The sequence below is a fragment of the Desarmillaria tabescens genome (assembly GCF_030435595.1).
Source record: "Desarmillaria tabescens strain CCBAS 213 chromosome Unknown EV420scaffold_17, whole genome shotgun sequence".
Taxonomy (NCBI): domain Eukaryota; kingdom Fungi; phylum Basidiomycota; class Agaricomycetes; order Agaricales; family Physalacriaceae; genus Desarmillaria; species Desarmillaria tabescens.
The window spans coordinates 591,733-614,706 of NW_026848316.1; the positions used below are offsets into that span (position 1 = coordinate 591,733).

A 22,974-nucleotide genomic window follows, 5' to 3' on the forward strand; every position below is an offset into this window, starting at 1 on the left:
CAAGATATTGCTGGCACATCTGGGAGACAACACGAGCAAACAAATTCCTCCTCTAGACTCAGTGCAGTCGAAATACTCCTGCACAACCTTTTCCTGCGCGTTATCTCTTTATTTTTCCTTTCCTCGTACTTCATCAATGTCAGATGAGTACCCGAGCTTGTTCCGTAAGTTGCCGAATGTGGCTCGCACTACACTTTTTACTCACGACGGTATTGCGTACTTATAGGCTCGGAACAAATGAGCCTGGTGCAGCTCTTTGTACCCACTGAAGTAGCCCATGATACCGTCGCCGAGCTAGGAGAACTGGGAAATGTCCAATTCAAAGACGTATGTGTCCCACCGTGAATTGTACCTCATGGAATTCACCCCCTACAGTTGAACCCCAGCGTCAATCCTTTCCAACGTTCGTTTGTCGGGGAAATTCGCCGCATAGATGAAATGGCACGTCGAGTACGATTTTTCTCTTCCCAGCTCGCAGCCGAGAAGGATGTCGTTCCTATTCGTCCCCTATACGACTCTGCGCCGTTGATTACCGTTGGTCCCCGTGCTGCTCAGACTCTGGACGACCTGGATGTAACCCTCACCGAACACGAGTCAAGGCTCATCAAGATGAATGACAGCTACCGAACGCTGAGCACACGGACGAAGGAGCTCATTGAGGCTCGTCATGTATTGCGGGAGACGGCGGTGTTCTTTGAAAAGGTCAGACTCCCATGTCAGTTTCGTGGAACAGTGATTAAACAGTGCGAATAGGCTCAAGTCCAGCAAAGTGACATCCGCACCTCCTTCGACGAAAGTTCGGCTCCTTTGCTTCAGCACGACGATCGAGAAAATCAGTTCTCGACCAGTTCCAACATCCCGTTCGACTTGGAGTAGGTTTTAATTGGTTTTAGCACTGATGTTTTGCTCATGGGAGACGTCAGGTTTGTCACTGGCACACTTGATCGTGCACGGATTCCCACATTCGAACGAGTTCTATGGCGAGTACTTCGTGGAAACCTGTACATGAACCACACCGATATCGTTGAACCGTTTGTGGACCCTGCAACTGGCGTTGAAACTCGCAAGAACGTATTCATTATTTTTGCTCATGGAGATGCCTTGTTAGCCAAAATACGCAAGGTCGCCGAGTCTATGGGTGCCACGCTGTACCCCATTGATGCCAACGCTGACAAGCGCGCTGAGGCTCTCCGGGAGGTCACCGTGCGTCTGGAGGACCTTCAGACAGTTCTGTACAATACCGGCTCGAATCGCCGAAGTGAACTCGTCAGGATTGGCGAAAGTCTGCGGAGCTGGCAGGACGTAGTCAAAAAGGAGAAGCTCATCTATGAAACATTGAATTTGTTCAACTACGACGTCAGGAGGAAAACGCTCATTGCGGAAGGATGGGTGCCTACGAGGGATATCACCACAATCCAGCTGGCGTTAAGGCATGCAACTGTAAGTTTTTAGACCATGCCGACGTGATCTAAAGCTAAATGTACATGCAAAGGAGGAGTCTGGCACCAGCGTCCCGCCTATCCTTCATGAGCTTCGTACTAGCAAGACGCCACCAACTTTCAACCGCACTAACAAGTTTACGGAAGGCTTCCAAACCATTATGGACAGTTATGGAATTGCTGCCTATCAAGAAGTTAACCCAGGCTTGTTCGCCGTTGTTACTTTCCCCTTCTTGTTCGCGGTCATGTTTGGTGATATCGGTCACGGCTTCATTATCTTCTTTGCTGCGCTGTACATGATTTTGGCGGAGCGGAAGCTTAGCAAAGCGGACCTCGGAGAGGTATGCGCTATTGATTTCACTGTTCTTCCCTAACTGAAATATAACGATAATAGATTTTCGGACAATTCTTCTTGTAGGTGAACCTCAAATTGAGGAAGTTCCTATATTAACCTTGTTTTCAGCGGGCGATACATCATCCTTCTGATGGGAATGTTCTCAATTTATACTGGGTTTATGTACAACGACATCTTCTCCAAGTCCCTCCATATCTGGCGCTCGGGTTGGGACTTCCCAGATGACGGAGAAGGTAAAATCACCGGCGTGTCTAACGGACATATGTATCCTTTCGGTCTCGATCCTGGCTGGCACGGTGCAGACAACAACCTCGTGTTCGTCAATTCCTACAAGATGAAGATGTCTGTTGTTCTCGGTGTCATTCACGTTGGTATTTCCCTTGTTCATCACAGCCCGTTCTGAAGGAATTTTCATAGATGACGTTCGCACTGTGCTTGCAGCTGCCAAATCATTTCAAGTTTAAACGACTGGTCGACATCTATGCGAACTTTGTACCTCAAATTATCTTCCTACTCTCCATCTTTGGTTACCTTGTCATTTGTATCCTGTACAAGTGGTCCGTTGATTGGAGCAAGTCATCATTGCCGCCGCCCTCGCTCCTGAACATGCTCATTAACATGTTTTTGTCACCGGGTAACATCAAGCCAGGTACTCAGTTGTATCACGGCCAGTCTGTTGTACAGGTCATCCTATTGCTCATGGCATTGGTGTGCGTTCCTTGGTTGCTCATCACCAAGCCGTATCTGGCCTGGAAGGAAATGAAACAGATCCAAGGTCAAGGTTATGTTGGGTTGAACCACGATGCGCCAAGAGATAGCTCCGATGATATTTTGGAAGGGGAGGAAGAAGGTAACGGACGGGCCATCGCCGAAGATGCTGAGGAAGAACACGTACGTTTCATAGCTTGTCCAGCGAAGAGCTGATACTGATAGCGTCTTTCTATGCAGGAGCAACATGACTTTGGTGAAGTTGTCATTCACCAAGTGATCCACACCATTGAGTTCTGTCTCGGCTGCATCTCGCATACTGCTTCGTACTTGCGTTTGTGGGCATTATCGCTTGCGCATGCGCAGTTATCTGAGGTGCTCTGGGAGATGACGATCGAAGGCTTCTTGAACCCGAGCGGCATCTTTGGTTGGATTGGTCTCATCATCATTGCGGCTATGTGGTTCTCCTTGACCATCTTCATTCTGTGTATCATGGAGGTTGGTTGTGTTCCATGGGAAGTGTCGATGATGTGTGCTAATGCGATACTATTTTCAGGGTTTGTCGGCGTTCCTTCATGCCCTTCGGTTGCATTGGGTAGAGGCGAACAGTAAGCACTTTGAAGGTGGAGGTTATGTACGTGTCAATTTTTCGCGCTTTTGGTCTTGTGTGCTGATGATTCGGTTCAGGCATTTACTCCTCTCAGCTTTGCGAGTGTCGAATTCAAGGAGTGATCGTAGCTAACCCATACCCTTTAATACCTTACTGTCAATCGAGTATAGTTGTTCGTTCATCCTTTTCATACCGTTTGTGCTTTGCGAATCATCATAGAGAAAGTAAGTTAGAAAGAGAGAGCCGAAAACACGGGTCCAGGGGATCCCAGAGGGCAGTAAGATTTAAGGGCCAAAGGCTTCAATGCGATACCTACCACGGAATTCCATAGTCGTGGCAATGTTTGGCCTACATGACGTCATCAAACAACGCCCAATCAGGTCGACGTGGAAGCTCGGTGCAACTATACAAACTTGAATTTTGGCTCTATAGGCCATTTGCTTGGCCTTCATTTCTTTAGTCCCGGGCAATATGCTCTCACTATGCACCCTTATGTCTCTTCTCTTCTATCTCTTCAGCCTTCTGGACGCTAAGTCAAGCACTGGCAATTCAGTACTCGTCGTTCTTGATCCTGCTGCGCAAAGCCAGTTCTCGATATTCTTCGACGGCCTGAAAGGTGCGTACTCTTGAGGTGGAAATATTCTTGTTACCTGAGCTTCAGCCAGATTCTGGATATGAACTTACCTTCCGTGGCCCAAAGGAGGAGGGACCGCTTCTAATTGAGGACGGCATTGCATCGTTCGCCCATGTTATCGTCTTTGCCTCCGACACCAAAAGTACGTGTCAATATCAGTAAAACTCGACGAAGACTTACCCGTTCTAGACTTTGCAAAAGACATCACACCTCAAAACCTCGTCCAGTTACTCTCACTGAACACCAACCTTTTGATCGCGCTTTCTCCAAAACAAACCATGCTTTCCTCGCTTGCGGCCGAGTTTTCTCTCATCCTTCCACCTCCTGGTACTCCCCTCATCTCCCACTTCCCCGAGAGGGATGAACCCGCCAATGTCATTCCCATCTCAGTGCCTGCAGATTCACCTCTGCTGACTCCCAATACACCACCAGTATGGTTCTCTGGCATTCCATTCGCGCGTGGAAACAACCCGCTCATCGTTCCCATCTTGAACGCCCCGGAAGAAAGCTTTGCTGCAGACTCTGACAGTTCCAGCGATACACTAGCCGACGCCGCAGAGAAGGGTGGTGAAGGACTCTGGGCAGGTAGCCAGCTTGGTGTCGTATCTGGTTTCCAGGCGCTGAGCGGCGCGCGTGTGACCTGGGTTGGTGGTGTGGATTTGTTCCGTGACAAGTTCGCAAACAAAGAAATATCCAAGTACGTGTATACGTTCTCACTTTCCACTGCATGATTCTCATTTTGACGAAGGGGCGTGAAATCTGGCAACATGCAGTTCGCGCGTGATGTCGCTGCTTGGACTTTCCAAGAATCTTTGGTGCTGCGCATCGAGGATGCTGACCATTATATCGCGAATACTACGATTTCCAAAGAACAATATACCATCAACGACCCTATTGTCTACTATGCGGCCATTTCTCGATACAATCCGAAGGAGGATGCATGGGAGCCGTATTCCGACATCAAGGATATGCAACTCGAATTCACTATGCTGGACCCGCATATCCGCACTACTCTACCACCCGTAGCAGGAAAACCAGGCATTTACTCCACACAATTCCGCGCGCCTGACCGACACGGTGTGTTTAAGTTTGTAATTGACTACAAGCGCAAAGGGTATGTGTTTCATTTTGACTGGAATTATGGCAGCGTCTAATGTCTGTTGCTGAATAGATGGACGCACCTTCATCATTCAATCACTGTAGCTGTCGTGCCGCCACGGCATGACGGATACCCGCGATTCCTCGGTGCAGCTTGGCCATACTACGCTGGTGCTATAAGCACGAGCGTCGGGTTCTTCTTGTTCTCTGCGATGTGGCTCGCTGGTGATGTACGCCAGTCGAAGACAAGTAAATCCCAAAAGACAGAATAGATGGTACGGTCAATGTATTTAAATTGCGTGCGAATTGAGCTGCTTTTTTTTCTGGGTAAAGTGTGCGCGACTTTCGCGAAACAAAGGTGGGCGCCACATGTCGTACTGTGAAACTCAGGCGTAAACTTAAATCGACATCGGATATCGTTCCGACATTTCATCCAACCAGATTTCTCTGGGAGCAAGTCAAGTCGTAGTCGTGGGTAAAAGAATAAAGGTTTAGACTTGCAGCACAAACTATACGCCTAGGACTCTCAGTATTCGGCCGGCCAGGCTCGTATGTCGCCAGTCGTTGGAGGCTGTTGATTGCCGAATCGAGCCCTGACATGCCAACGACCTAGCGCGTCGACGCGTCTCTCGGTTCCGACCAGTCACCTTGTGTCAGTCTCCAAGTCTTAATTGAGGCCGAAAGTTGTTTGTTTATTCGAACCATCACCACCTTTCACCGTCGCGTTTACTTCTTTCACACAGTTCTCCCTTGCAATGGCTGCTGTGCCTCCATTTCTTCACGGTCCGGGCATGACTCCAGAGGTATTCAAATGCCTCGAGGTCTGGTGGGCATCGAAATACAAAGACGGGCACGATGCGTCTATCAAAGACTTTGAGCAACTCAAGGTGCGACGCGTATTTCTTCTCAAAGACTAGATTCTCAGTTCTCTATAGGTCGCCTACGGTTTCCAGGCGAACAGCCTGAAGTCTTGCCAAGCAAATAACGCACGCCTCAACTCAGCGATCGCTACTTTGCAGGCGGAAGCTAAACTGTTGAAGAAACAAAATGAACTTCTGCAAGGGAGCATTCACCAGGCTAAATGGCACGAACAGCAGGCAAGAGGCGAGGTTCTAGCGTTGAAAAAAGATAAGCAAGATCTCGTGGAACGCTTGGCTGCAATAGAGAAGAAAACGACCGGCCTATCAAAACAAGTATGTCCCCCGTCCCCGTATCATACAGGTGCACGTTTAACGCTATTCCAAGATCGACACCTTCCGAGTCCAGGCGAAGGCCCTTGCGGCGCAAGCTCACCAACGCCGACTCGAAATTGTGTCTCTGGCGTTCGGAACAACATGTTTCGTCGAAGATTCCTTCGTGCCCACTCGTGTGGTATTCAAAGAACCTGCAGAAATAATGTCTACCCTACCTTCTGTACGCATTTAGTCACGTCGTGTATTCGTATACTGACTTTACACCATCTAGGAACCCGCAGAGTCTCTGCAGTAAGGAACTTCTTGAATTCGCCTAGCAGCTAGACCCTCAGTGTTTCTCACAGTATATTATTCCTTCCTGGCCTTCCTCAATCTATGCCTCTGCACATCCCCAGGGTAGCTCAGGCAGGATACTGGTTTCACCCCCCCGTTACGTTGCCCAAAGGAACACCCGTAGAACTGGTCGTGGAGGCAGAATCTCATGAGGTGCGTAGAGCTCAACTGACTCCGATGCCTAACGTCTGTTGATCTCTCTTTAGTGGCTATATCTGGGTCGCTACCTCAGTGCACCCTTTGATGGCGAGGAAATGAAGCTATCCGAATGGATCGAATTAGATGCTCAGGCACGCTTCCTTGGGATCACAAACGCTGGTTCGCATACTGACAGATGAAATGTAGACTAAAAAGACCTATTGCGTCACCATCAGTCAGACTCTGAAGGAACAAAACGATCAACAAGTCTCGTGTGTCGACATACACCGACAGCTAGATTCGGGGGAGTACGCTGCTCCTTGTTATAGCTTACAATGTGTTGGATACGACTTGGCGTTGCAAGACGCTTTCATTAAAGCGTCAACTTCGCTTCGTAACCAATCATTGGCTATAGAGCACGATTCTTCTCCAACCAGTTCAAATCCTCCTCCTCCTCAGATTCCGCTGTCCACGAGAAGCACAGTGATACCAGAGCATTGCAGCCTGCATGCTCCTGTACCATCTATGACCATGGGCCCATTCATGTCAAGATTCATGTCAAGGTGGCGCGTCAATCTGGATAATGCGGGACGAAGCCGTCCCACAGGGCCTCTTTCTCAGAAAAAGCGCTGCCATTTGGATGATGAGGCAAGTGCGACGAAGAAGGCGCGAGTAGATGATCCACTAGCCGCCGACGGTCGAGGAAAAGAAACGTAGGTCTCTTCAATGGGTAGGACTTTTCTCTTCCACTTTGGTCGGCAACGATGTCGTTGCTAAAGATGCCTTCTGATTGTAATGTAATATTTCACTGTTCTGCCCTGAGCCCTCATGCGGATTGAGGCGATGACCTCTGCACTGCCATATCCCAAAAGCTTCTAGCCTCACACTTCCGCCATACTATGTAAAGGCAGTTGTATAACCGCAGGCAGCTATTAATGAAATCTCTTTGTGAATCATATGTCGCTTATAATAATCCTCACAAAACCAGCAAGGTGCCTGTCCTTGGACTGCCTCCCAGCACATGCCGTAGACGAAGATGGGAAATGGTCAAAAATGATCTCGGAATGGCACTGTACTAGCGTTACGGATACGATCGCGACAATACAGGCCATAGACCATATGAAAACTCTTGCCCGCGTACGATACAGCTGAGTCTTGACGAAAGCCCCATACCGTGTCTGTACCATGGTCTGTATACAGACAGTTTGGCGACAATAATGAATATCTGGAGTCAAAATGTGATTGGATCTCCATCAACATTATATATACTGGATGCCATTGTCCCCAACGTCCTCCACGACCATACTTCAACCAAACGAATACGGCAGTATTTATAGGTATTTATGTCGTCGAAGGTTGTATGGACCGGCCCGGGTATCCGTATCCACCATCCGTATTCAATGTCGTGTGGATAGTGATACGTGTACATGCCCACAAAAATCAACCGCAGTTATCCTGCGGACCTGTCGTAAGTCATAGGCCTTACAAAATGAAGTGGAGTGGTACTGCGGAGAACGGACAACGATAAAATATCAACCGCAGCTAGTATCCCGCTAACCCAACAGACAGTGACAGAGGCTGCCGCTGGTTTTTCTGGATACTCAAACATGTTCCAATTTTGCACTGAATAATTAAGTACTACTTTCAGTGTGTCGGGGCGAAGCCTACTGAGACTTGAAACACACCATTTATATGATTCTAACTCTGGAAATATGTGACATAGGTGTTGAGGTGATGGCTTACAATCCGAAGACTGCACAGAGATGCGAGCGTGATCGGATATATATAAGTGCCCGCAACCCCATCTTGCATCGGGTTGTATGGCGTCGCTCCAAGACCAACACGACTCTAGGGAAGTTCATTAGAATGAACGTTAAGTGTTTCGAGATACCAGTAATAACCCAATTCGATACCTTCGAAACCACACCGTCTTTTTATAACCAGTATTGTCCATACTGACCTACGACATCAAACACTTGCGGGCGATGCATGTCCTCAAGAAGACTTGAAACTGTTTACGGTCGATATGTGTATTTCTCTGAGCATCAAACGTAGGAGATTCGTGAACTACACGTCGTAATTCATGTTCTACCAGAATGCCGTATGAAACTGCGCTCTGGCACTAGGACTTTTTGGTCAGCTTCTCGTGTCAGTAGAGCCAATGATTATTTTTCTGCAGACCCTTTTTAGGACCTGCAGCCTTGGCTTGGGTATAAAAGACGTTCCAAGTCTGCTATGGATCCTCACCAAGCTTTCCTTTGAGCTTTTCTTCTATCCTCGTTCTTCGCTCTTCGACAACCTTTCAAATATGACTCGTTTCGGCTCTCTTTTCGTCATCCTTGCGGTCGCCGTCGGTCTTTCTGCAGCAGCTACCTTGCTCTGCTAGAGACAACGATGGCTCCCCACTCCCCAGCTCGTCGGAGGACGGCAATTCGGTAAGACCATCCATCTTGTAGGGTTACAGAGCATTTCGCTGACTGTAACACAGGGAGGTAGATTCATCTCCGGTCGAGCGTCTGCTCCAAAAGCATCTCAGCGGAGAGGGGCACCTGAGACTGTTTCTGCCCCCAAGGTATGGCACTTTCCTTCTAATGCAACTGCAGTGAGAGATTGACGTGTCGTCAATGTAGAGTAGCATCACCCCCGCTGTCGATCTCGATCATTGGTCGCGGCGGCTACAACAAGTGATTATGAAGTAATTGCGAGCAGAATGCAGCCTGAGTAATGCAATGCTTTTATCAGCCCGGGGTTCCTTTCAAAGTGTGATAGATTATTTTCGAGTCGGAGAAAGTTCATAGTTTTTAGGTATCTGCTTAGTGCTTTATTCAAACTTCTCGACAAATTTATAATTTTTCGACATACTCTGCATCTCCTCTGGGTTTTCATCGGAAGCTTATGCCACCCTAGACGGTTCGTTATCCAAATAGGCATGTACGTCAACACCGATACCATGGTTACTGGGCAGACATTTCGGTTTCAGTCTCTTGGGAACAGGATAAAATAAATACAGATTCCAGCTATTTGAAGCGCCAGAAAGGCCATCTTGGGACGACTCCCGGTAGAGAGCACTGCTCATCAACAGTTTTCGGGACGTCTGAATCAAACTCGTCTCGGAGCTTTATTGCTGTCAATGAATGGGATCAAGACAAAACCCACTGTTTTCTGCCTCCAAAATCCGACCTTGGAGATAGCTTCTGAAACACTGCTGTCTTCCGTGTCAATCATACATTGCACGGATATACTTCCGCCTAGTGCAGCACGCAGTTGCTTTACTGCAGCATCGGTGACTTCATCCTTTGTTTGTGATGAAAGCATAAGCGACACAAGCGTAGCAAACGGTTGATTCTAGCCATTACTTAGCACGAGTACCGGCAGGATTGAATCGGTCTCACCTGCAGCTCCAATTCCCTCAACTGTTCGCTATCACATTGTGACCGTCCCTCCATCTTTGTGAGGTTGGATGGGGTTGCCAACGACTACTGTATCGGTGTGGGCTTCTTCGGCGACAAGGAGGTCAACCTTTTCACCTTTTCGCGTTTGGGTGTGGATACATTTATGTATTCCTTGATGACCTGTACAGTATCTTCCAGTTCGACGTGTTACGACCGTCTAGGAGATTTCTGGTCGCAGATTCGACTCTTCCTCCAGCTTCAGAAGGGTTACTGAGGCATTGTAAGTGCCAGCATGTTTAACAAGCTTGGCTGATTGACGTAAAGTGCTTTTCAAGCCAGACATGAGTATCGTGAGTATTCAAGCGAAGAAACCAAGAAGAAACTTGAAAGTTGAAGAGCGTGATTGGTGGCCGTCTGAGACACGTGAAAGTCATGTGCAAAGCAAAAATCGCCAATGCCGAGTCCCGAGTCGAGTCTACATTTGTACTTTCTGCTGCTGTATTTACTCTATAACTATATTCTCGTTCATCGAAGTGATCACAGTCATGACATCTGCATCGCCATATCCCAAAATCCCTTTTCCAGCTTCGTACACTTTCGCCACACTTCACACCAATCTTTATACCTAGCAGGCGAAGGCGGGTCAGCCATGGCGCACGCCTCGATAGTTTCTGTGTACATAAATGTCAGTATACGGCGAAATTGTTGCACTGTCGTGAACCCACCCATTCCCAGTTTAACCGCTTTCTGATAGTCAGGCCCCGAATAGTCCTCTATCCAATGAAGGTATGGATTTCCTTCGAGCTTTGCTGGAGAACCTGGCTTGGCTGCCTCCTTCTTGATCCAGAGTCCGACTTCTCCGTACCCCAGGAGACATGCGAGCAAAGCCATCAGGAGCTTTACCCTATCACCTATAACGTGCCATCAGATTGAACGGGGCTGCAAGACTGTGTTGCACCATACCCTGTAACCCGATATCCAATAAATAACCTCCATAGGCCATTGTCGCCGCCGACTCTTCCGTCGATTCCAACTCATCCGCGGTGATACCAAAACGAGCGCAGAACGCAGTGTGATTTCCGATCTCGTGCAAAACGTTGAGTATCGTCTGTGTTGCTGACTCTATCGCGGAGAAAGTCGTTGATTTTGCGGCGAGGAGACTAAGCAAGTAAGATACCAAAATCGACATCAGAGGGTATTAGGCTCACCCATAGGCACGAGCATAGTATTTGAGATAGTGATAATCTTGTCTGTAAGAGGAAAGTCGTTAATAAGCAGTGAGATCAGGATGAACGTACTTGACGAAATGCACAAAATGTTCTCGCCCCAAGATACCTTGAGCAAGCTGTTTGACGAAATCGTGTTCCACGTAGTCCTTCCATATACCAATATTCTCTTGAATGAGAAATTTGGTGAACGGATACGGATTACTAGGAGTAGACCTAAAAGTACATATCCTCAGCAGGAAGAAAACTTGCGGGTCAAAATAAAGTACCTAGGTATTGATATCTTAGTGATGGAATGAAGGTGATTCAGTGGGCCATGACCCTTCCCAAAGGGGACAGCGTTCTCAATACCCATATGGGTATACGAAGCGCCCACTTTCGTGGCTTCAAGAACTATAAGGGTATGTGAATATAGAAGGAGGATGCCGCCATGCACAAATTCACTCACGAGACAATCCCTGCGCCAAACCACAAGCGATAGCTGCACTTAACGTACATCCTGTCCCATGTGTACTGGTAGACTCGATTCTCGGCCTCGACAGAATAGTGACAGAACCGTTATTCTCATAAAGCATGTCAACGACAAGTTCCGTTCCCGAAAGGTCCCTCCCGACCTGCAGGATCTCCATGTTTTCGCCGAAAAGGCCGTCCCGGACAACACTAATTTCAGGATATGCAGAGGATACTCGCTCTACATCTGTGACAGTTGCCGTTACGTGTCCTCCCTTCAGCAAAATCGCTTTGGGACCCGGACTGAACTGGGTGAAAAAATCCTTGCAAGCCTGATACATATCCTCTAGAGTACTGATACCGGGGTAGGCTCCAGGTCTTCCGTGAGCCAACAACAACTCGGCCTCAGATTTGTTTGGTGTAATCAGTGTCGCGAGAGGAAAAAGCTCGTTGATCATAACGTCTATCGCATCCGGATTCAAAAGGGAGTGTCCCGAAGTCGAGACGCAAACCGGGTCACACACAAGGGGAGGAACATTCCCTCCGTAGTGCGTCTTCAACGCATGAACAACAGCTTTGGTTATCTCTGCATCGAAGAGCATCCCAGTCTTTAGCGCGTCCATGTTGATATCCTGGAGTACAGATAAAATCTTTTATGACTCGGTAATTTCAACGCGTTTCCATGATTCAGCACACTCACCTGTCGGACAACAAACAGCGGGGGCGAAGGAAAGACATCCTGAACGCCTACGGTATTCTCTGCAACCAAGGCCGTAATAGCACTGGCTCCGTAGCATCCGTTGGCAGTGAACGTCTTGAGATCCGCCTTGAGCAGTAAATATAATGTCAGTTGCAATCAGCGCTTCACCGGCGCAGCCATACTTGAATACCAGCTCCACCGCTGCAGTCTGAGCCTGCAATGGTCAGCACCGCTCGCTGCTGCATCATGATTCGAAATCAAGTTCAGCGACCTTTATCTTTTTCCCGCCCAGCAGGCCGGACCGGACCGCCGCCTTTACGCCATAATTTTTCAACAGCACACAGTCATGTCCTCGCCAGCGTCCTCTCCCTCTTCCTCGCCTACACCTGAGCCAGTACCCAAGCAAACGACCAAAAAATCCAAAGACAAGGGGAAGACCAAGGCCCAAGTCGACGACCACGGGAAGAATGAGGGCACCGACCCGAATTGGGCATACCAACCGCCAGAGGGAGTTGTCCTACAGGAGAATGCAGACAGCGGGGAATTTGATTGGGACTCATTGAACGATGACGAGGAGCTGGAATTGTGGCTTATACGCGTCCCAGAGAATGTACGCTAATTCTGTACTTCTTCGCGCCTTTCCCAAATCTCACCTTTTCTCGGTCTAGATGAAGATCAAATATCTAGAAAACGTTACCATTGAAATGCCGCAAGGCTCTTCGAGCGCGAATATAGGGAAAATCTCCCGGAAATCGCATTCTTACGACGTTTGGAACGTTGGCAACGATGGCGGACCATTTGGCGGGGATGAAGTTGGTGACCTGGAATGTCTTCTTCCTCGGAAAAGCAAAAAGGATGATATGTATCTCGGTACGACATTTTCGCTAGTGATGATACATAACAACTTAAAAGTCGGTACCCAGCTCCCCGGTCCATAGCGCGACGTTTGGTGATCTCAGAAACAGCTGTAGTCCCTACGACAGCAGAAAACCAGGCGGACGAACCATACATAAACCCTCCTCGCCCATCGTACCCGAAGGAACTACTAAAACACTCCTTCAAACCATATGGTTCTAACATGAAACAGCCTACAGCTGATGATGTGATGGTGATAGATGAACAGGTAGCGGAGGAACCAGTGCAGGAAACAGCAAAGCAGGCAAAGGGTAAAAAACGGAAAGACGATGGCACAGGAGAGACGAAAAAAGCGAAAAAGTCAAAGAAATAATCGTCACCTTGTTAATTGTACATGCGTACAGCAGTCGTCATACTAAGAAAAGCCGGTGATCATGGATGCAAAAAGTTACAGCGCACATGCAGTGAAATAATAAGATATAATGAGTAACGGAAAGAAACCTCGCACCGCGAAAGAAAGAAACCAGCATCATCCGACATCCATAACATCTCTAGCCTTCCCTTTACCTTTAACGTTACTAGTCCGTGTTGTTTGCGTGGGCATATTCGCCAACGCAGCTTGAACCTCCTCCTCCACACCCTCATAAATACTCATCTTTGGCACCCCCCAAATCCTCCCAGGACTCTCCTCCTGCTTCTTCTCAAACACCTTCCCCACGGTATCCACCCACTGTCTCCGCGTATCCACCAACTGCTTCAGCTGCTTGGCCACCACTAAATGGTTCTTCTCATCCGGACCCAATCCCAAGGCTGCCGGACAAGGAGGTAGCGCCATCGGATTCGTCTCATCAATCGACTTCTTCTTCTTCTTCCCCAGCTTAGGCATATCCTTACCCTGCAGCTTGCTATACGTATTACTGATGTTCTTGTCTATCGACTCGCGCAGCTCAACGTATTCTTGGTACCCCAAACGATCGCGCGCGATGTCTACCAGACGGGCCTTGCGAGCCTTGTTCGTAGCTACCACTCTGCGAAGCTCACGCTGAGCGTGTCGTAGGGCAGTAGCTATAGGATCATCCACTTTCTCAGTGTAGTCTGGCTGATATAGATGTTAGTAGATCACAAGAGCACAGTGGCCATACTCACAATCTCGTTGAGCAGACCATGATATCGCATCGTATCACGTATTCGCGTCTCCAGGTCAGACACACTCAATTTCTCCTTTCGTGCAGCAGCAGCTCCACTCCCTCCAGGCCTCCCTTCCATCGCATCTTCGGCGGCCTTCACCCCCTTCCACTCATTGTTCTCCATCGGTAGCAACGCACTAATCACCCGCTCAGTCAACAAGCCATGCCCTTTCTCCTCCACAAGACACTCTGTCTCCATCAATGTCGACGGATCCCACTTTGGCACAGGTGGCTGGAAGACCTCCGGTGGTGCATCCTGATCGTTAGGAGGGAAAAGTCCCGTGTCCTGGTCCTCCCAAACGGCGGTGTAATGTCGCCCTAACTTGGGCATAACGTACGGCTCAACCTCGTCTCCAGTATGCTCCAGAAATCCAATGTCCTCTTCTCGTATGTTCCGTATCCATGGTTCGATGTAGGTGTAGAAGGTCGTGGTCAAGGTTTGAGGTGGTTGCTTGAGTTTACTGAAATCATCCGTTACATCGGTAGGTTTACTAGGTCCTGGTATCGGAGGCGGTGGTATCGGTGGTCGTTGAGGTAATAAAGAGTTAGATTGAGGTACGGTAAAATCGGGGCCCGTTTGGGGCTAAAAAATATCAACGAGAAGTCAACCATGAACACTCTGAACTACCTTGCTGGGGACAAGAGGAACAGATTTCTGAGCTTTCGGTGGAGGAGGAGGAGGAGGATGGTTGATTACGGGTGGCGTACCCTTCCGGGGTCGCTGAGAAGCTGATAACGGGAAGTCAGTTGTATGAGGATATGGAGAAGACTGTGGCATACCTGATTCAAGGTCGCTTTCATCGTATTCCCGTTTCCTTTTCTTCTTCTTCTTGCTCTCGTCAAAGGCACTAAGTATCAATCATAAGATAATCCAGACAACGAAGACCAACGAAAGAGCCACCTTCGAGGGTCCAACGAAGATCGTGAGGAAGACGGACCGGCTTGCAATGGATGAGAGGATAGTCTAGGTTTCCCAGAAAGCGATGCCGACAGCCTAGGTTCGTCTGCGTCGGGAAGGGGAGTGACTACAGATGCACCATCCCAAGGAAAATTTCGCAAGTGTGGCGTATAGCAGGACCGGTGAATTTCGCAAGAGAACACCCATAAGATATTCAAGACGAAAGGCGTAGGGTAGCAGTTGTTGTAACAGCAAAGGTACACATTCAAGTCAGATATAAATAGAATAGAGCAACAAGTGAGAATACAGGGACGCGTAGGGATGAAAAACACGTACAGTCGCGTTCTCGCTTGACTTTCTCGATGGATTTGGCCTTTCCTTTCTCAATCTCCTTCATACGACGCATGGATTCCTCGATAGTCCGCATGTCGTCGCTCGCCTTTTTGCTTCGCTCGATGAGCTTTTGACGCAAAATTTTGAGCTCAGACTCAAGGCCCTTGAGATCGTCGGTCGGTGGTACCGCATCTGAGGGACTCTTGAGCAAGGAAGAGCGTAACGGAGGCGGCGAAGCATAAGGAGTAAGCTTGGAGTACATCTCGGCGTCACGGCGCCCCCCGCGAGGTCGGTAATGCCACCAAGGCAGAAAACAGCCCTGAATCCAAATAAATGGTTCCCAGATGTCGCTGAGCGAACCAAAAGGTCGCTACGGAGAACGCGAGGAGTGGTGATTCAAGTACAAGTTCAAGGTGGGAACAGGTTTTCGGATCACGCGTCTGATTACTTCAGAGTTCCCACGGCTCCCTTGCCTCTTGCCTCTAAAATTAAAGTATGGCTCCGACCAACGACGACGACGATATCGAGCTCGCCAACCTCCCGACGAACGAGAGCAAGGAGGAATACGACCACGATGAGGACGATGAGAACGAATCCGATAATGAATACGATGACGAGGGCAATAGAGCACTGTTGGGCGGCCATTCGCCGCGAACTGGGCCGATGAGTGGGCCTAGAGTTCAACTGTGGCAGCAAATAAAAAACATCGTCATCGAGGTTCGTCGCGCTTGTGCTTTACATAAACTCTATCTCAGTAATTGCAGGGCGCCCCAACATTACTTTTCACTACAATAGGCTTGCTTTTTACAGGAGAATTGCTGGACCAAGTCTCTGTTCGTCACATTTATCCTTTGATCATTCACGCGATTCAATATTGGCCTTGACAGAGGTGGAGAGCCATGGTGGAGGTCGACCAACTCATAATGATTATCCCTGTCGTGCTTAACCTCAAAGGGAACCTCGAAATGAATCTATCAGCACGGTTGGGCACCGCTGCAAACATGGGCGAACTTGATGACAGCTCTGTGCGACGGAAAATGATTATTGGGAACCTTTCTCTACTGCAAGTCCAGGCCACAGTGGTTTCCTTTGTGGCCGCTTGTGTGTCTCTAGTGCTGGGTCTGATAATCCCCCGGACGACCGAGGAAGCCCCAGCCTCATCAGGGGCAGTGAGCGCCTTGTTCCTACACGCCAGACGTCCACGGCCAACATTACCTCCAGTGACCGACCGAAAATCCGGACTACCGGTGTTGGTAACGTGTCGTCACCAGTGTTTGACCCCTCTGATGGCCTATGTTTAGATTTATCATGGTTGCTTCTACAGCCATGTCTGCCGCTTGCCTATCCAGTATCATCCTGGGCTCATTCATGTGCGGACTCATCGTGTTATGCAGGTATTATGGGCGTGATCCTGGTGAGTACTTTCTTCACTCATATGGATGCGAGGAGTAAGCCATCGCGTCTTCATGGGGCTGCACTCCTGGCTCGTCGCTTTTTTGAAACGAGATCCATCCCATCTGATTCACAGCGCTAATGAATTCGCAGACAACATCGCTCCCCCAGTGGCGTCCTGTCTTGGAGACCTAGTCACCTTGGTCCTCATCGGAGCAGTGTCCACGATTCTCATTCGCTTCCTTCACACGCCCGTGCCTTTAATAATATGCGCCATAGTCGTACTCTCCGCGATCTCATGCGGCGTGTCGACGCGTCGAAACTCCCACGTCCGAGACCTTATAGGACAAGGCTGGTCACCTCTCTTTGGGGCCATGATCATCAGCAGCGCAACAGGTATTGTACTTGACCTCTTCGTGAGTAGGTACGAAGGCTTTGCTCTCCTCGCCGTCGTTATCAGCGGTCAGTTTGCACTCTCTTTCGCTTTAGCCGAGGCTCTCATAGGTTTCTCAGGTTTACCGGGAAGCGTGGGTTCAATCTTTGCATCCAGACTATCAACAGCTCTGCATGCAGCCGCGCTGTCAGTGACTCCCAGCACATTTGCCAACCGGCCATCGGAGCCTAGTGCCCGAATGGTTATGATCACACTCATCCTTGTTACAATCCCTGTGGAAATCATATTTCTGTCCATCCTCAGATTATTGGGTTGGCTAACCCTCCCATTCGTCTTTGTTGCGTTCTCGGTGGTATTCTTCTGCTGCGCTGTACGTTTTCATGTTCAATACGCGCTATGTCCCCATCTCATCCCCTCCGATATAGGTTACAGCTTCTCTCTTCATTGCTGGAGCTTTGACCAACTTTCTGTGGTCGAAAAACCTCGATCCGGATATGTATGCGCTGCCTATACATTCCGCTCTGATGGATTTGATAGGCCAGCTGCTTCTGGTCTTCTGTTTCGAGATTGTATCGCTGTTAGGCGTGCACGTTCGTTCTAAGATGCCCTCGACAGGTTAAATTTTTATCGGATACTATTAAGATACTCTTCGGGTTTGTATCATAGGATACTCTAGACAAAAGTACTCGTAGATTTAATCATTTATCAGTAGCGGGGATCCGTGATATATTTCAAAAGGCCCCAATGATGGGAATGAGTCTTTGAGTTGAGTAATGTATTGGTATTATGGACCAGACAGACGTACGACGATTTTTGGGAAGGGCTAGATATGACGCGGTGGTGTCACTGTCGGAAGAGGGATAAAGAGAAGAATATCCATTTTTTGCTATATTACATTCACTGCTCATACGGTGTTCTTTTCTGTTTTGTAAGATTAGGTCTAGTGCCATAATCAGATTCGTCCTTGCACGTTAGCGTGGAAGTGTCGACCACGGAAGACAGACAAGCCATGGCACCGGAACTTCATGTCTTGAACGCTAAGTGCACATCAACCAGCTAATAGGATGCTAGCTACTTGTTCATGCTCACCTAGTCTCGTGTATCTTCATATCGAACTTCCGAAACAAGTTTGCGAAAACCAAATACAATTCGCACCAGGCAAGGCTGCACGACAACTGATAAGCAGCTAAACAAGGCTTATGATCACTCACTTGACACCTATGCATGAGCGAGGCCCTCTCGAAAACGGGACCAAATATTTCTCCAGGCTCTGAGAATCTTGCTGAAGCCACCTCTCTGGCTGAAACGCGTGCGGTTGGGGGAAGATCTCCTCGTTCATGAGGACGAACGTGCATCCCACCCCAACTGCGGTCTTTATTGGAAAAAAAATTGATGGCAGTTGAAGTAATCAATAAGCTTGACGCACCCCAGCAGGCACCTCCACGCCGTCAATATATGTCGGTGTATCAACAATTCGAGGCATGGAGATCGGCACGCCAGCGCTCATCCTCAGCGCCTCTTTCAGGACAGCTGTCTATGAAAGATGCAAGCGTCAATCTCAAATGAGCACATAGAAGAGTGACTCACCAAGTACGAAAGTTTTTCTAGAACCTCATAAGAAATGGATGATTCTCTGATAGGCCATGCAGCAAATATTTCGGAAGTTAACTTCGCGTGTATAGCTGGATCATTGAGGACATAGAAGAATCCGACAGTCATGGCATTGGTTGTCGTATCGGTTCCTGCGAAGAGGAGATTTTGTGCCTAGTAAACGATTCAGCAGCCATCGCACCAAAACGTCGGATCTTACCTCATCTAACAACGACTTCTTCGACGGGACTTGCTGCGACTTGAGCTTCTCAGGTGATAGGAAATAGTTATAGATGGTATCATGCATAGCGTCCAGCGAACTGGGGTCTGCTAGGATACCTTCTATCTGCGCCAATAGCGCCTTGCGCAACTCAACGAATCCGACGGTCTCGGGGCTCAGCAGCTTCGTGAGCGATTCGGGTAAGTGGTGTAGGATCTGCAAGACAGGGAAACGGCGGATCGATGTTATCATGGGCATTGCCCGCTCAGAACTCAAAAGAACAGGATGAGTGAAGTCGGGACACAAGAGGGCGTCGAAAGAATGAGCATAGCAATATGCAGTGATTACATCCATCGTTGTGGATTTAAATGCAAAGTGAAGGTTAGCTGGTTTATCGGTGTAGTCTTCTAACAGACGAGCTACGAGAAGATCGACCTTTCGAGTGAATTAAGCATTGCAGGAAGCTGGTGGAAGTCTGGATAGCTCACCTTCGATTGGATAATATGCTCAAGCCTAAGAATCGAACGACGGGAAAAGAGGGGGTTGAGAACCTCCCTTCGTTTCTTCGCCAAGACTCGATCTGTGTACCCAAAAGATGATTCGTCTTCATTGAAAGCAAAATAAAACTTTGGATCCTTTGCAAACTTCACTTGGGAAGAATAAATGGTGAAGTAAGCCTGAGGTGTACTGAAATGGAGCTGGACTGATATTAAACATCGGAAACGTCGAAGTAGAATATTCGCTAACCTCCCTTGGATTTATACGAATGATAGGACCTGCAGAGGTGGTCCTATGAGTTGGGATGATAAACACGGAAAGGCCGCTTACCATATATCTTATGCAAGTTCTCCAGATGATCCACGAATGCACCATCGCAAAAGCTCTCGAAATACGTCTGATACCAGCTCGTCAACGCTGCCAATCTCGGCCCAGGAAAGGTCCTGAGGGGATGAAACAACAATCTTGAAGTAACAAGGTAGAGTACATAACCCAGGAGGGCCAGAGCGATAATCTGCAGTGATCCAAGATGAAACACCATGTTGGATGGTAAAGTAGCACACGCCGCTTTGGGCCACTGCTCCCTTTAAAGAAGAGCCGCTTATCCGCTGTGACGTTTCAATTTTATTCGGATGAGGAGTCGCGCACGTTTGGAGACGTACATCACGGAATACGCTCACTTTCATACCAAAGGAATTCGCGGTATCGCTGATGATACACCATCAGACACTCATCTTTGTAGGTCTAGATCATCATGATAGCGATAGGTCCTTTTGAGAGGCAAGCAAGGTGCTGAAAGGCCCATAAAATCCGCTGGATGTTTTCCAGACAGGAACCCATTCCCGGCGATTCTTTCTCCGGCGTTCACCTGACTCATGAGAAGCGAGGGAGCATGGAGTAACTTACGAGGAGGGGGACTAGCCCCCAAAGTGACTATCCAAAGGGGCGGAGCTTGAAATGCATACAAGCAAGAGTCATAGTATGCTCTACTGCTGGATGGCATTTCCTCCATTAGCTGCGGGAATATGCTTGTCTGGCGACGTTCATAACGTCCAGCATGTGGACATCCACTATAATTATAGCTAGAGGCATCGTGTTCAGTGAGACTTCGGAATATGTGGCGGGCGCAAACGGCAGATAGAATAGCTCAAAATCTAAATGCGAATGGTTAGTCACTGAAAGAGCTTGAACTGGCCAGCCGAAAAAGTTCACCAAGATTTCATTTGTAAGACCCTTCCGTTCTTGTGTAATTGATTGTACATCCGAATGACTACGATTTACGAGCGTGCCATCATACCTCACCTGCTGGGTATAGACTCTCAAGTACTCCGATCACTTTGCCATACACAGGGTCTTCTTTGCTGCCGAGCGCCAGTTCTGCTATCTTCCCCGCATCCTCCCTGGGAACTTTGTATGTTGCCAAGTCGGATGCGAGCCCTAGTGAAGCCACCAAGCTACAGAGGCTTAAGCACGGAAAGGGTTGAGCAGAAAAAGAAAAACAACGTACTCCTTAATCGATTTGGATACCAGCAGAACGTCCTTATCCACAGAACCCGTTGACTCGAGATGAAGGTGGGGCAGCACTTTGGTGAGCGTTTCCTTGTTTTCTTGGGATTCCGTTTGTGCTTTCATTGCCACCACGGGTGCCAAGGTGAGACACTGCCCTCGCCAATATTAGTCAATATGACAGTCATTAAAGTGCTTTGTAACTCACGGAGGTGATGCCGTGCGGTATGCCATACGCTGCTCCCAACTTATGCCCCAAGGCATGCGACAAACCCAATGGTCTGGTGCCCATCATTTAGTGTTCCATTCTTCAGTAAATTCAACTTTACTAACCCATATCTTTCCAAATTCATGGGCCAAATACTCATCCAAGACGCAAGTTGAAGCCTCTGTCGCACTTCCACGTCTTGAGGATTGGCTTTTGAGGCAGGAAGATATTTGAAAAGGTCGGCAATAGCTGAATAACATAACACTTTCACAGGAAATGCGACTCCGCGTCTGTACAAGTTTTCTGGAGGGGCATCAGCATAACTGGCTGGGCGGGACTCGCCAGAGTACACTTGCCTACGGCATGATCGAGGGCGCGAATTCCCGTTGAGAGCCTAAACATATCGAAATGAGTTGTCGAGGAAACACGAAAACAATGGAATCGCGCACCAAAGTCGTTCTGGCGTCGGTAAGGTAAACTCTGCATCCAGTATGATACCGGCGGGAACAAGACGTCTTGAGGATACCACTGCCTTTTGACCCTGGTCATTTGTATATCCGGCGCCGATCTACGTTTTTTGAATTGAAGGCGAAGAACCAACTAATTGATACGAACCGTGTATTCCGCCGCACTGAGTGTGGTAGGAATTGCTATTTGAGGAAGAATAGGGCCTCCGGTCTCTTCCTGCGAAAAGTACAGGACGGCCTTTGATGCATCAATGGGCGAGCCACCTCCGATGGAGACAATGATGTTACAGTCATTTTCACGAAAGACTTTGACAGCACGACGGATCCCTGCGATGGGTGAATGTTCTCCGATTTCATGAAAAGTGGCGCCAAATGCATCGTGATCTTTCAGAATGGATTCGACTTGTTTTACAAGCTCCGTCTACAATGATTTACTCAGGTTTTTGCGAGCTTCGAAAAGAACAGCATAAGAATTACCTTGCCCACAAGACTCCTTGTGGTTACAATCAGTGCTTTCCGAGCACCTAGAGTGGAAAGCAACTTGGGCAATGCAGTAGATACGGATCCTGGACCGTAATACACGCCAGTGAGGCCCTCGGGCCAGCCATAGAAGCCTTGTAGAGAAGAGCTGGTAGTCATGAGTGGGAAGAGACATAGGAACATGAGCAGCACAGTTACATATATAAGCCGGACGTGAGACAAAGCTTACAATTACAACAACTTTAGTAATTCAGCCGGCAATCGGGACCTATAAGAACATTCTCATTCGCTGCGGTAGATACCATGACCATACTGTGCGAGCGAGTGCGTGGATTGCAAAAGCAGCTCGAGAAGAGTAGAGACGACACACAGACTGGAAATCCGGGCCACGCTACGACATAGTACAGGAAACGCAGACTTGATATTTGTATTTTCGGCGGGATAAATGAGCATAGATCAAGGCACAATCTAAATCCGGTATGTTAGTTGCCGTAAAACCCCATGCGGCTCAACATCGCGCAGGCCTTGCCAGGGGGAATGGGAAAACAAGAAGAAAAAGACAAGAAAAAGAAGAGACACTCCGTCGTTCGGACTCCGACGGTGATTTCCAAATGTGGTGGCATCACGTGAGTGTCCAAACGCTGAAGTACGCGCTCCCGGGCCGGAGTCG

At 48.5% G+C, this 22,974-nt stretch overlaps 11 protein-coding genes across 11 annotated transcripts; 6 read left to right on the top strand and 5 right to left on the bottom strand.

Annotated features, from left to right (window-relative positions):
* The first annotated feature begins 49 nt into the window (after window positions 1–49).
* EV420DRAFT_1334468 (V-type ATPase, V0 complex, 116kDa subunit family) lies at window positions 50–3,331 on the top strand. The gene is made up of 12 exons (XM_060468852.1): window positions 50–164; window positions 227–327; window positions 376–702; window positions 754–872; window positions 924–1,440; window positions 1,493–1,780; window positions 1,834–1,853; window positions 1,903–2,161; window positions 2,212–2,685; window positions 2,743–3,000; window positions 3,059–3,136; window positions 3,190–3,331. The coding sequence occupies exons 1-12, from the start codon at window positions 137–139 to the stop codon at window positions 3,232–3,234; spliced, it is 2,514 nt and encodes an 837-aa protein (XP_060330876.1). The 5' UTR covers window positions 50–136; the 3' UTR covers window positions 3,235–3,331.
* A 193-nt stretch (window positions 3,332–3,524) lies between these two features.
* EV420DRAFT_1543384 (oligosaccharyl transferase beta subunit) lies at window positions 3,525–5,176 on the top strand. The gene is made up of 5 exons (XM_060473203.1): window positions 3,525–3,728; window positions 3,778–3,888; window positions 3,936–4,443; window positions 4,495–4,860; window positions 4,918–5,176. The coding sequence occupies exons 1-5, from the start codon at window positions 3,584–3,586 to the stop codon at window positions 5,114–5,116; spliced, it is 1,329 nt and encodes a 442-aa protein (XP_060330877.1). The 5' UTR covers window positions 3,525–3,583; the 3' UTR covers window positions 5,117–5,176.
* A 9-nt stretch (window positions 5,177–5,185) lies between these two features.
* On the top strand, window positions 5,186–7,280 carry EV420DRAFT_367509 (uncharacterized protein). Its single transcript, XM_060481865.1, has 8 exons — window positions 5,186–5,530; window positions 5,588–5,731; window positions 5,780–6,037; window positions 6,090–6,257; window positions 6,309–6,328; window positions 6,382–6,523; window positions 6,577–6,660; window positions 6,716–7,280. The coding sequence occupies exons 2-8, from the start codon at window positions 5,600–5,602 to the stop codon at window positions 7,223–7,225; spliced, it is 1,314 nt and encodes a 437-aa protein (XP_060330878.1). The 5' UTR covers window positions 5,186–5,530; window positions 5,588–5,599; the 3' UTR covers window positions 7,226–7,280.
* A 1,054-nt stretch (window positions 7,281–8,334) lies between these two features.
* Window positions 8,335–9,173, top strand: EV420DRAFT_1543392 (uncharacterized protein; the record flags this gene model as incomplete). Its single annotated transcript, XM_060473204.1, is given in 5 exon segments — window positions 8,335–8,356; window positions 8,422–8,858; window positions 8,878–8,943; window positions 8,997–9,080; window positions 9,139–9,173. Coding segments are annotated over 4 exon segments (227 nt in total), but the record flags the coding sequence as incomplete, so codon positions are not given.
* A 204-nt stretch (window positions 9,174–9,377) lies between these two features.
* Window positions 9,378–10,035, bottom strand: EV420DRAFT_367560 (uncharacterized protein). Its single transcript, XM_060481866.1, has 3 exons — window positions 9,901–10,035; window positions 9,517–9,853; window positions 9,378–9,465 (listed from the first exon to the last, which is right to left on the bottom strand). The coding sequence occupies exons 1-2, from the start codon at window positions 9,952–9,954 to the stop codon at window positions 9,608–9,610; spliced, it is 300 nt and encodes a 99-aa protein (XP_060330880.1). The 5' UTR covers window positions 9,955–10,035; the 3' UTR covers window positions 9,378–9,465; window positions 9,517–9,607.
* Window positions 10,036–10,293: 258 nt separating this feature from the next.
* EV420DRAFT_1543397 (Phosphomethylpyrimidine kinase-domain-containing protein) lies at window positions 10,294–12,590 on the bottom strand. The gene is made up of 9 exons (XM_060473205.1): window positions 12,459–12,590; window positions 12,277–12,402; window positions 11,575–12,226; window positions 11,396–11,519; window positions 11,199–11,342; window positions 11,109–11,150; window positions 10,864–11,060; window positions 10,626–10,811; window positions 10,294–10,571 (listed from the first exon to the last, which is right to left on the bottom strand). Exons 1-9 carry the CDS (start codon window positions 12,522–12,524, stop codon window positions 10,444–10,446), a joined length of 1,665 nt encoding a protein of 554 aa, XP_060330881.1. The 5' UTR covers window positions 12,525–12,590; the 3' UTR covers window positions 10,294–10,443.
* A 32-nt stretch (window positions 12,591–12,622) lies between these two features.
* Window positions 12,623–13,354, top strand: EV420DRAFT_1224310 (uncharacterized protein; the record flags this gene model as incomplete). The annotated part of the gene is made up of 3 exons (XM_060466495.1): window positions 12,623–12,886; window positions 12,945–13,146; window positions 13,200–13,354. Coding segments are annotated over 3 exons (621 nt in total), but the record flags the coding sequence as incomplete, so codon positions are not given.
* Window positions 13,355–13,482: 128 nt separating this feature from the next.
* EV420DRAFT_1681054 (histone acetyltransferases subunit 3-domain-containing protein) lies at window positions 13,483–15,811 on the bottom strand (the record flags this gene model as incomplete). The annotated part of the gene is made up of 6 exons (XM_060479215.1): window positions 13,483–14,230; window positions 14,278–14,901; window positions 14,947–15,047; window positions 15,099–15,151; window positions 15,199–15,343; window positions 15,553–15,811. 6 exons carry the CDS (start codon window positions 15,809–15,811, stop codon window positions 13,661–13,663), a joined length of 1,752 nt encoding a protein of 583 aa, XP_060330883.1. The 3' UTR covers window positions 13,483–13,660.
* Window positions 15,812–16,006: 195 nt separating this feature from the next.
* Window positions 16,007–18,188, top strand: EV420DRAFT_367628 (solute carrier family 41 member 1). The gene is made up of 7 exons (XM_060481867.1): window positions 16,007–16,266; window positions 16,314–16,382; window positions 16,437–16,798; window positions 16,851–16,963; window positions 17,095–17,403; window positions 17,455–17,705; window positions 17,761–18,188. The coding sequence occupies exons 1-7, from the start codon at window positions 16,045–16,047 to the stop codon at window positions 17,953–17,955; spliced, it is 1,521 nt and encodes a 506-aa protein (XP_060330884.1). The 5' UTR covers window positions 16,007–16,044; the 3' UTR covers window positions 17,956–18,188.
* Window positions 18,189–18,287: 99 nt separating this feature from the next.
* EV420DRAFT_1308824 (cytochrome P450) lies at window positions 18,288–20,436 on the bottom strand (the record flags this gene model as incomplete). Its single annotated transcript, XM_060468532.1, has 9 exons — window positions 19,974–20,436; window positions 19,893–19,921; window positions 19,634–19,843; window positions 19,146–19,580; window positions 18,923–19,099; window positions 18,762–18,869; window positions 18,547–18,707; window positions 18,425–18,499; window positions 18,288–18,372 (listed from the first exon to the last, which is right to left on the bottom strand). Exons 1-9 carry the CDS (start codon window positions 20,182–20,184, stop codon window positions 18,288–18,290), a joined length of 1,491 nt encoding a protein of 496 aa, XP_060330885.1. The 5' UTR covers window positions 20,185–20,436.
* Window positions 20,437–20,842: 406 nt separating this feature from the next.
* EV420DRAFT_1543413 (alcohol dehydrogenase IV) lies at window positions 20,843–22,935 on the bottom strand. The gene is made up of 8 exons (XM_060473206.1): window positions 22,302–22,935; window positions 21,973–22,245; window positions 21,807–21,925; window positions 21,714–21,751; window positions 21,483–21,660; window positions 21,358–21,430; window positions 21,151–21,302; window positions 20,843–21,097 (listed from the first exon to the last, which is right to left on the bottom strand). The coding sequence occupies exons 1-8, from the start codon at window positions 22,461–22,463 to the stop codon at window positions 20,935–20,937; spliced, it is 1,158 nt and encodes a 385-aa protein (XP_060330886.1). The 5' UTR covers window positions 22,464–22,935; the 3' UTR covers window positions 20,843–20,934.
* Between the last annotated feature and the right edge of the window lie 39 nt (window positions 22,936–22,974).